Source organism: Eumetopias jubatus, unplaced genomic scaffold, assembly GCF_037043125.1.
Source record: "Eumetopias jubatus isolate StellerSeaLion01/CBP00866 unplaced genomic scaffold, mEumJub1_p1.0 scaffold_13, whole genome shotgun sequence".
NCBI classification, from domain to species: domain Eukaryota; kingdom Metazoa; phylum Chordata; class Mammalia; order Carnivora; family Otariidae; genus Eumetopias; species Eumetopias jubatus.
Window position 1 is genome coordinate 71,465,832 of NW_028274819.1, and position 12,362 is coordinate 71,478,193.

The 12,362-nt window shown below is 38.8% G+C and overlaps 1 protein-coding gene across 1 annotated transcript; it reads left to right on the plus strand.

Annotated features, from left to right (window-relative positions):
* The first annotated feature begins 5,593 nt into the window (after window positions 1-5,593).
* LOC114199709 (tripartite motif-containing protein 64C-like) lies at window positions 5,594-11,550 on the plus strand. Its single transcript, XM_028091709.1, is given in 6 exon segments — window positions 5,594-6,004; window positions 6,578-6,673; window positions 7,679-7,909; window positions 8,725-8,747; window positions 9,825-9,922; window positions 11,057-11,550. Coding segments are annotated over 6 exon segments (1,353 nt in total).
* The last annotated feature ends 812 nt before the right edge of the window (window positions 11,551-12,362 follow it).

Sequence of the window (12,362 nt, forward strand, 5' to 3'; positions counted from 1 at the left end):
ATACCTATTCTCCTGAAACTGTACCAAAAAATAGAAATGGAAGGAGAACTTCCAAACTCATTTTATGAGGCAACCATTACCTTGATCCCAAAACCAGACAAAGACCCCATCACAAAGGAGAATTATAGACCAATATCCTTGATGAACATGGATGCAAAAATTCTCACCAAAATACTAGCCAATAGGATCCAACAATACATTGAAAGGATTATTCACCATGACCAAGTGGGATTTATCCCTGGGCTGCAAGGTTGGTTCAACATCCACAAATCAATCAACATGATACAATACATTGACAAAAGAAAGAAAAAGAATCATATGATCCTCTCAATAGATGCAGAAAAAGCATTTGACAAAGTACAGCATCCTTTCTTGATCAAAACTCTTCAGAGTATAGGGATAGAGGGTACATACCTCAATATCATAAAAGCCATCTATGAAAAACCTACAGCGAATATCATTTTCAATGGGGAAAAGCTGAGAGCTTTTCCCCTAAGGTCAGGAACGCGGCAGGGATGTCCACTATCACCACTGCTATTCAACATAGTATTAGAAGTCCTACCCACAGCAATCAGACAACAAAAAGAAATTAAAGGCATCCAAATCGGCAAAGAGGAAGTCAAACTCTCACTCTTTGCAGATAATATGATACTGTATGTGGAAAACCCAAAAGACTCCACCCCAAGACTGCTAGAACTCATACAGGAATTCAGTAAAGTGGCAGGATATAAAATCAGTGCACAGAAATCAGTGGCATTCTTTTACAGCAACAACAAGACAGAAGAGACACAAATTAAGGAGTCGATCCCATTTAGAATTGCACCCAAAACCATAAAATACCTAGGAATAAATTTAACCAAAGAGGCAAAGGACCTGTACTCAGAAAACTATAAAATACTCAGGAAAGAAATTGAAGAAGACACAAAGAAATGGAAAAACGTTCCATGCTCATGGATTGGAAGAACCAACATTGTGAAGATGTCAATGCTACCTAGAGCAATCTACACATTCAATGCAATCCCCATCAAAATACCATCCAGTTTTTTCAAAGAAATGGAACAAATAATCCTAAAATTTGTATGGAACCAGAAAAAGAAAAGCAAAGCCGGTGGCATCATAATTCCGGACTTCCAGCTCTATTACAAAGCTGTCATCATCAAGACAGTATGGTACTGGCAGTAAAACAGACACATAGATCAATGGAACAGAATAGAGAGCCCAGAATGGACCCTCAACTCTATGGTCAACTCATCTTCGACAAAGCAGGAAAGAATGTCCAATGGAAAAAAGACAGTCTCTTCAACAAATAGTGTTGGGAAAATTGGACAGCCACATGCAGAAGAATGAAACTGGACCATTTCCTTACACCACACACAAAAATAGACTCCAAATGGTTGAAAGACCTAAACGGGAGACAGGAGTCCATCAAAATCCTAAAGGAGAACACAGGCAGCAACCTCTTCGACCTCAGCCACAGCAACTTCTTCCTAGAAACATCGCCAAAGGCAAGGGAAGCAAGGGCAAAAATGAACTATTGGGATTTCATCAAGATAAAAAGCTTTTGCACAGCAAAAGAAACAGTCCACAAAACCAAAAGACAACCAACAAAATGGGAGAAAATATTTGCAAATGACATATCAGATAAAGGCCTGGTATCCAAAATCTATAAGGAAATTATCAAACTCAACACCCAAAGAACAAATAATCCAATCAAGAAATGGGCAGAAGACATGAACAGACCTTTTTCCAAAGAAGACATCCAAATGGCCAACAGAGAGATGACAAAGTGCTCAACATCGCTCGGCATCAGGGAAATCCAAATCAAAACCTCAATGAGATACCACCTCACACCACTCAGAATGGCTAAAATTAACAAGTCAGGAAACGACAGATGTTGGCGGGGATGTGGAGAAAGGGGAACCCTCCTACACTGTTGGTGGGAATGCAAGCTGGTGCAACCACTCTGGAAAACAGTATGGAGGTTCCTCAAAAAGTTGAAAATAGAGCTACCATACGATCCAGCAATTGCACTACTGGGTATTTACCACAAAGATACAAATGTAGGGATCTGAAGGGTTACGTGCACCCCAATGTTTATAGCAGCAATGTCCACAATAGCCAAACTTTGGAAAGAGTCAAGATGTCCATCAACAGATGAATGGATAAAGAAGAAGTGGTATATATACACAATGGATTATTATGCAGCCATCAAAAGGAATGAGATCTTGCCATTTGCAACGACGTGGATGGAAGTGGAGGGTGTTATGCTGAGTGAAATAAATCAATCAGAGAAAGACATGTATCATATGACCTCACTGATATGAGGATCTCTTAATCTCAGGAAACAAACTGAGGGTTGCTGGAGTGGTGGGGGGTGGGAGGGAGGGGGTGGCTGGGTGATAGACATTAGGGAGGGTATGTGCTATGGTGAGCGCTGTGAATTGTGCAAGACTGTTGAATCACAGATCTGTACCTCTGAAACAAATAATGCAATATATGTTAAGAAAAAAAGAAGATAGCAGGAGGGGAAGAATGAAGGGGAGTAAGTTGGAGGGGGAGACGAACCATGAGAGATGATGGACTCTGAAAAACAAACTGAGGGTTCTAGAGGGGAGGGGGGTGGGGGGATGGGTTAGTCTGGTGATGGGTATTAAAGAGGGCACATTCTGTGTGGAGGACTGGGTGTTATGCACAAACAATGAATCATGGAACACTACATCAAAAGCTAATGATGTAATGTATGGTGATTAACATAACAATAAAATATTAAAAAAATAAACTAAAATTATTTGCCAAGGTACAAGAGTCTACTAAAGAGATTTTATTTTTATATAAACCAGTCATTACAAAATAGTCATCAAATATTGAAGGTAAGAAAAAAACTAGCAAATTTATATATACAATTATATAAAACTAACAGAGTTATACATACAATTATTTAAAACCCAATTGAGTGCCTAGGTGCACTTTTTATTTTTATTTATTTTATTTTTTTAAAGATTTTATTTATTTATTTTAGAGGGGGGGTGCGTGTGAGTGGGGGGAGGAGCGGAGGGAGAGGGAGAGAGAGAATCCCAAGCAGACTCAGTGCTGAGTGTGGAGCCCTGAGGGGCCTGATCCCATGACCCTGAGATCATGACTGGAGCTGAAATCAAGAGTCAGACACTTAACTCACTGAGCCACCCATGCATCCCACACTTTTTAATTTTTTATGAGAAATTTGCACAGTGCAGATTTGTTGGTTTTTCCATTTAATGTGTTATTGTTTTGACATAATCAGATAAACAATAGCTAGAGCTTAATAAGCAATTTAAAAAGTAGAGTAAGGGCACCGGGGTGGCTCAGTGGGTTAAGTGTCTGCCTTTGGCTCAGGTCATGATCCCAGTGTCCTTGGGATTGAATCCTGCATTAGGCTCCCTGCTCAGTGTGGAGCATTCTTCTCTCTCTCCCCACTCTCTCACTCAAGCTCTCTCGCTGTCTCTTTCACTCTCTCAAATAAGTAAATAAAATCTTTTTTAAAAAATAAAATAAATAAAATAAAAAGTAGTGTAAGAAAACAAATTTTAAAAATTGTGAAGTCAAAGCTTGTAAAATAAAAAGTCATTTAATGAAGTAATTGCTTCAGTTAAAATGTCTTTTTGAGCAACTTGTATGAGTTCAACTTCTTCCATCATACCCCAAAACAAATCCAGATTATTAGAGCATTAGCCCTCAAATGTTTTTCTCTATATGCTATAAACTCTTAAGTAGCCATTTTTAAACCTTTTTATACAACCTAATCAGCCATTTCCACTTCTTTCTGAAGACAACAGCCAATCTCAAGAAGTAGGTGTGACCTTAGGTGAACTTAATCATATAAAAAGCACATTTGTCCAGAGAGGACTTTTTCTCTGGGGTAGATTGGCTGAATTTGCAGCTGCCAGGCTTTGGAGAGTGAAGAGTCCCTGCTGACCCTGCTATCAACAGCCCTTCCAGACCTTCCAGAGCTTTCACAGGTGAGGCTACTCAGTAAACTCTGTGAGTATGGAATTTACAATAAATATCTTCATGCCTACTTTTTCTTATACAAATACTTTCAATTTAGCTGTTGTCCTGCTTGGGTCTTGTCCAAGCAAAAAAATAGCTTTCCTAGTTATTTAAAATGCATCAATATTTAAAATATCTGTAACTAGAGCATTTTTAATATACTAATATTTGTTACATTAAATTGATTATTTTTTATTCTATTACCTTATGTGTTACTAAATTTTTTTAGGTCCTTTTTAAGATTTTATTTATTTACTTATTTGAAAGGAAAGAGAGAGGGAGCAGGGAGAGAAGCAGGAGAAAGGAACAAGCAGGCCCCGTGCTGAGCTTGGAGCCTAACTGCAGAGCTTGATCCCACAACCCTGAGATCATGACCTGAGCCAAAATCAGGAGTCGGAGGCTTAACTGACTAAGCCAACCAGGTGCCCTGAGATTTCTGCAGTTTTTATGCAATTACGGAACCCATAAAGCACCTGAAATATTCAACATAATGTATGCATGTAATAGTCTTTATACCCAACAACCTAAAAATTTAGTGTGGTGAATTAATTAGAAAACCTTTGTTGTAAAAGTCCTATTTGCTGTCCCTCTAAAACCTTCAGTTTGCAGACTAGATTTGAAAAATGTTCAATATAGATCCAACCAACTGGTAAGGACTCCCCAGAAGTGGCATTAGTCACCATGGGGAAATACCAAAAATAAAGATGAATCGATCATGCTTCCTTTAACTGTAGCTCCCTATTTTCTAGTGCAGAAAGGGAATCCCAGTGCTTATTCTCTTTCTGTTTGCTAAAAAAAAATGATTAATTGTTGCTGATTAGCACTGTAGCTTGAACATTCTCCAGTTCAAGATGTGAAGGTGTTCAGATGATCTCAACTGACTCTGGGAAAAACTCTTTTCTGAACTAGAAACAAAAGATAATTTTTATACTTTATTTCCTGAAAGGTAGCATTTTGTTATTAAAGTTAGAAACACAAATTCAACTAATTGTAGTTTCAGGAGTCAAAGGTGAAGTCAACACTGATTAAATTAAACAAGTTTAAATTAAACCTAATCAATTTTATATGTCTTTAGAAAAATACACCTGTCAGTTTGGAGACAGGATGCAAGGAGGCTATTAGCATAGAGATGAAGTGTGTGTGTGTGTATTACAGTTGTGGAGTCATGGAGAGAGAGACACACAGAGAGAGAGAATGGGAGAGATTGAGATTCTATATGTGCTTCTGGACCAATCAGCTAAGAAATGTTACTATGGAATCATCCTAACTTTTACTCCCTGCCCCAATCTTTAAGCTTGTCCACGTAGTCTAATTCTGATTGGGAACACTATTTGAAACAAAAAGGATGGAGAGAACTCTCTTGTCCCATTTTCTTGTTCCATAGCATAAACCCAACCTGTTTATACTTATCATGCCTACGTTTGTACTGGGACTAAATTAATAGGTAAATTAGATAGAGTTCAAGCAGACAAGCTTTTGTCTAAAGGCTCCTTTTTTTTTTTTTCCTTATCATCACAGAAAAGTGACTTTTCTTTCTCTTTTTTCTTTTTAAAAAGCTTATAGAAACATGAATGTGGACACCTTGCAAGCCTTTCAGAATGTACTCATCTGCTCCATCTGTATGAACCACTACTTAGACCTTGTCACCACTGACTGTGGGCACAGCTTTTGCAATCTCTGCCTATGCCTCTGCTGGGAAGAAGCCCAAACCCCAATGTGCTGCCCTGAATGCAGGGGAGTTTCAGAGAAGTCAGACCTCAAAACATATATTACACTCAAGAAGCTGGCTTCCCTTGCCAGACAGGCCCAAGCTTACCATGTCAGCAGCTCCGAGGAGCAGATCTGTGTGCTGCACAAAGAAGCAAAGGGGCTCTTCTGTGAGGTTGACAAGAACCTGCTCTGCACACCCTGTTCTGAATTAGCAGAGCACGTGGCTCATAGCCACAGTCCGGTACAGTGGGCTGCTGAGGAATACAGGGTAAGTGACGCCTCTAAAGCCATTTGGAATCTTACAGTCTTCTAAATCGGAGAGCAAGATCAGGAAAATGATAAGGAAGTTGACTTGAGTGGAGATAGCAGAGGTGGTGATTTTTCAATAGAAATACCAAGATGTACATGCATCTTTTCAATGCTGCTGACCAATGTTGACACTATAATCATAGCTATGTTGAGCCTCTAAGAAGGGAAATGTCCTTAGAAACATTGTCCAAATATGTGCAGTTGATGCCACTGTGGGGCAGGTGGCTAGTACTGGGATCCCTGGCTTCTGATGCAAGCTTGATGTCTTCACAGTCAAATTACATAAAAATCTGAATGCCAGTTTCTCAGAAAATAGATTATATTATCTACAGAGTACCCTCAAATCTCTATTATGTTTGTCACCTCTGATATCCCAAATATTAGAATCAAATTAGATTCATGGGGAGAAATCTGATCTCTCCATGCTAACTCAAGATTGCAGTTTTCTCAGCCACTGACTTTTCCCATAGATAAGGGGATAAAATCTATAATATCATCTTCTGTCTTGCTAAAGCTCATGGTTATTTTGCAGGAGAAATTTCTGAAGAGAATGGGCTCTTTATGGAACATGACTCAAGAAACACAAAACGATCTGAATCAAGAAGCGAGCAAAATCCAGTCATTTGAGGTAAGAATGAAAATATTCTGTTTTTATGCAGATTGACATAATGCTGGTTGAGACTAGTAGCTAAATTTAAGTTACCAACTAAAGGATAATTTTTTTCCAAGAAAAAGTAGTTGTTTCAAATGATGTATCAGTAATCACAAATATACAGGCCAACAAAAGCTAGTGCAAAAATGCTAGATATACTAGCATCCCATATAGGGATAACTAAGGCATGAAAGGTATTCCTAATCCAACCTTGAAGGTTTGGATAAATCTTCTCAAACACTGAGTTTAAGAAAACATTGCAATAAATTTGAGGTGAATAGAGGAGAGCAATAGTGTAGCTCCTGGAGGAAAACTAGAGAATTTATTTAAAAATCTATAAAATATGATGTATACATAAATATTTTTAAATATTTAGGAAAATCAGTCAAAAGAACAAGAGAAAAAAAGAGCTTCCAGTAAGAAAGGAAATAATTGATGGAGTATCACAGCTAGAGAGCCTGTGTAGTGGGGAACCCCCACTAAGTTTAGTTAATTAGATGAAGAAGATAGAATTTGTGGTGTTTTCCTAGAAGACTGGAGTCATGTCCATGTGGACTCGGGAAAGGGCAGTCTACCCCTTCTCCCAAATGCTGGGCCTGTGCCAAAGGTCCTCAAAACTCCCACACAGTGCCCCCTCTGTCCCTGCACTGGCCTCTTAGCAGCCCCCTCATCCTGGAAACCCTTCTCCCATGGGAAGAGTGGTCTGGGGTAGGAGCCAGGTGAGAAGCCACCTGGCCTGACTTGACCTGACTTTTGTCACACTGTACTCATTTTGACTGAATAAAAGTTGCGTTTGATTCAAACAAGGGAGGAGTCTTAAGAACCTAGAGAAAGGGTGAACGGAAAGGACCAGCAAATATTCAAGACACGTGGAGATGTAGGGCACAAAGTTTGTCAAGTACTTTCTTGATGACACTAAGGAAATAGAACTCTCTGTTGAGAGGGAGGATATGTAACCCTTTGCATCTACTATCTCTTCAGGACTATGTGGCCTTAAGGCAGGTGATGATCAAATCACAGTATCAGAAGATGCATCTATTTCTCCATGAAGAGGAGCAACTCCATCTGGAGACACTGGAGAAAGAAGAAAAGGAGATTGTCTAATAACTCAAGGAAAGTGAACTCAGAATGACCCAACAGAAAGAAAGCCTAAAAGAAATGTATAGAGAGCTGACTGAGGTGTGCCGCAAGCCTGACATGGAGCTATTCCAGGTGAGAAGGGAGGGTCCATCCTCACAGGCAAGAATCCTTTTTTGGGCAATGTTGCCTTGACATGGAAATGTTACCCACATATACCATTACTCTCGGCTAAGTGATACTGTTCATTGATTTCCATCATTATGTCTGTCCAACTATTTATTTCCTCATATCCTGGTAATTCTTGGGAGATTTTTGCCCTCTTAGTAGCTCACCTAGGACAAAATTATCACTGTGTAATCAGGAGTACTAACCACACAGATAAATTACCAAAATCAGAAAAAACCTGTAACCAGAAAAAGATTAACTTTGTTGAGGTAATTCTCAATTTATGTTGCCTTAATCCATTGTCACTCTCTGTCTCCAACCACCACCACCCCCCACCCCACCCAGCCCCAGAAGTAACTTGCTGAAGATACTAAGGTTTTGCCCTTTGCTTAGGCAAGAATTGTAGAATTTGATAATCAATTTCAATGCACTCCATAATTTTTTTTATATCTAAGTTCACTGTTTTGCTTTCATTGTTATTGTAAATGGTCAGATCTCTTCTTGGGAATAAGACTGGGTGCTGAGTGACAGTGGAAACCTAAATCATAATGCATCACTACACAGCCCCTTCCTGACTTCCTGACTTCCTGACTTCCTTCCTTCTTTAATACACCCCAAAGAAGCCTATCATGCTTTAGTGTAGGTTCTATTATGAAGGTAGTTTCTGATTGTTCCTTAGAGGGCAATAAGAGAAAAAATACATTATTTAAACAAACAAGAATACTAGAGAAGATGCAAAAGAACAAAACTCTCATGATTAACATTACTTTTTTTCCTTGCAGGACTTGGGAAATGTATTGCAAAGGTGAGTTTGAACTAATGATTTCTGATTACTGAGTAAGTCTCTTGTTCTTGTACATGTTTTGAGCTCTTAACGTCATCCTCTGTGGCTACTTTCTATTTTTTTAATAAAATTTATTTAATTATTTTAGAGAGAGTGGGGGAGAGTGTCAGAGGGAGAGAGAGAGAATCTTAAGCAGACTCCCTGCTGAGCATGAGTCTGACGTGGGGCTGGATCCGATGAGATCATGACCTGAGCCAAAATCAAGAGTCGAACACTTAACCAACTGTGGCACCCAGGCACCCCTACTTTCTATTTGTTTTAAAAGAAGCCTGAAGTCTTTCTGCTCCTTGGTCTCAGGAGGTTTCTTATTATGTGGCTGAATTCAAATATACTTAAAAACCATGTGACCTTCCACCCACTCCCCACCCAACTGCTCCAGCCTCACCACAATAAACCTTACTAAAGGAATTTTTCTAAGGTGTCACAGAAGAGGTCCCTACTCTAGAGCCTTGGATGTGAAAAGACAGGAAAGAGGAAGATTTCCTAAGAATGGAAGGGGGGTATATTTTGTTCCCAGCAGTAAGAATAGCACATCCTGTTGTAGGCAAGGCCTCAGAGGGAATGGCTTCCTGGTGCCCACAGGGGGTCAGACCCTCAGGACCAGGGCTGCTAGGCTACAATTAGATTCTCTTGCTGGACAGAAAAGAGCAAGGCTTTCTGGTTCAGTGGGCTTTCCTCTTGTAGACACTGAATGTATCATTAGTGACTACTTGCAGACTGGACTCCCAAAGGCTTTGCCTGAACTTTCTGTTCTCTGTAAGACCCCCAGGATCTTTGCTTTACCTGAGGTGGAGCAGAGGGAAAGAATGATCCTCAGTAATTTTAGAAATGGAATAATATCTGAGAAGAATGGGGAAGTTAGAATTTGATATAATTTAAATTTAGAAAAAAGGTAAGGCAACATAGACTATAACATATACCAAATTAACCAAAGTGGGAAAATTCTAATGAAAACTCTTTTATTAAAAGCTGCTACTTTTATAACAGTTGTGTGATTGACCTTTGGCCCAGAAGTATAACTGACATCATTCTTTACAGGACTGAATTGGCGCAGATGCACAAGCCTCAGCCAGTAAACGCAGAGCTCACTTCAGAGAACATCATGGGAATCCTAAATATACTGAACAACTTCAGAGGTAAGAGCCAGCCCTTTGCCAATCAGTCCTTGATCTCTTGAGTGGTTCTTCGGAATGAGCCTTCTTCCCTTTTAATTTTATTTATTTTTTGACATGAAAGTAGTATATGACTTTCCAAAGTTATTATCCCTTTTCTCTTTGAATAGTCATATTACAATGATCAAGACTAAATTTTCCAACTTACACTTTACTGCAAATGCAAAGCAAGATACATATTTTTAGTTACATCTGACACACAAACAGAGCAAGAGAAGAGCAATCATCAGGCTGGTCATGCGGTTAGGAAGAGCGAGACTATTTAGTTCTCAGAATAGCAAAAAATATTGTATGTTTATTCAATTTACTCCACTCCTAAAAGTTTAAATATGGCAGTGGTAGTTTTTAATTTGTTCTATATTCAAGTGCATTTATCATGCATTGTACAAAGAATATTTATTATTTATAAACTCAGAAAGTTTTGACAGAGAAAAAAACAAAATTGTCATTGGCAGGATAATTGTAATGTTATTAGATCAATCTCAAAACCCTGAAAGGTGAGGGATGTGTATATGAACAGGGCTCAACCATAGCAGGCCCACAGTAGAGAGCCTGTCTAGACAGCAGAGGGCTGAAACTGGGATTCGACTGAATTTGGGGTCTGAACAGATAATGTAAAACCAGAACATTCTTTTCAGAAGTTTCTAAGCTATGCATATGTAGATTTCTATCAAATTTTTGACATTTGAAAAATGTAACAAGTACCAGTTATATCCCAGTAAACGCCCATATAATAGCTAAGTGCTATCTATTTACTAAATAGTAATAAAGACAAACAACACAAGAAAAGTTTTCTAAAGTAAGAAAAAAAAATAGCTGTGTCCTGAAATAACTTATCCATATTGACATTAAATGACTGCTTCCCAGTTCATGATATGTCTGGATGTTTTTCTTTTTTCTGTATGATTGAAGGATTTCTGTGTGCTGCAGAAACAGTGACAACTCTTGGTCTTCATAGGTAAGCCAATCTGAACTCTCTTTACTCTGTTTTTCATTGCTTCTGAGGGGAAATGAAGAAAGTAGTTGGTGGGTAGAGAGCCATGTCCCTTAGGACATGGAAATCCCATTTGCTGACCTCTTTTTTGCCTCTCTTTATAGTAGATAATGTTCTGAGTCAGGAAGCCACTGGTAGCTACAGGTGCCTTTCTAAGGATGCTGGAAGTGTGATGCTTAGAGTCACCCATCAAGGCATATCCAGAGAGTCCCATGGTGCCAAGAGCTTTGCAGGTCTGAGACCTCAGGTCTTTACCTACAGTCAGCATTACTGGGAGGTGGATGTCACGTGCTCCCCAAATTGGATTCTGGGAGTCTGTAAAGATTCCTTGACCAGTGATAATGATGGCATTATTCATCCTGTGGAAGCATTTCTTCTGTTTTCTTTGAAGATAAACAATTGTTATGGTCTCTCCACCAACTGCCCACCCCTAATTCAGTATGTGAAAAGGCCTCTGGGTCAGATTGGAGTGTTTCTGGGTTATGACAATGGAACTGTGAGCTTCTATGATGATTACAAAGGTTCCCTCATATATAGTTTCCCTCATCTCTCCTTCTCTTTCCCTCTGAAGCCTTTCCTTTGCTTTGGTGCCCCCTGAAAAATCAAGTTTCATGAGCATTTATTTGACAAATTCCCTTGTCTGAGGGAATTCCTGTCCCAAAACCTTTTCATGTGAGGCCACAGGATAATAGTGGTCTTTGAGAACACTGTGACTTAAGACAACAGAACTATTGTATGTTTATAAAATTGTATAACCATGTTGAATTATAAATTTGTTTATTAAGTTTTCTTTTAACAAAAATTGTTTATTTTGGAGCATTTTCTGGAATATAATCAATGCCTTTTCCTATTTTTAAATAACAGTTTAGTGAGATAATATTTGCATACCATTAAATTCATTCCTTTAAAGTACATAATTCAGTGGTTTTGGTAATATCCAAAGAGTTGTTCAACCATCATAAATATTTAATCCCAGGACATTTCCATCCCCCCCCACAAAAAATCAAAAACCCATTAATATTTACTCCCTGACCACGTTCCCCTCCCTCCTCAACTGTAACACTAACTTGAGTCTTTATGGATTTTTGTCTACTATGTACACTTCATTCAAACTGAGTCACATAATATGTGGGTTTTTTGTATTTCGTTTCTCTCACTTAGTACAGTGTTTCCAAGGCTCCTCTGCATTCTGAGCAATGTGTTTTACTTGCAGATTTGAACCAAGCTGGGGTAGAAGAAATGCAGTGGTATATGTCTCAGTTTAATAAGTCAAAGGAGAGGTGCTTAGTCTTCTCTTCAAGTCTGACCTAGTTGGCTAGATGCAAGTATCTGACAGGCATTATCATTTCTCTAAACTCTAGTCACTCATCACATCTTGGCTGAAACAAGAGCTTGTTAATATCATTCTCT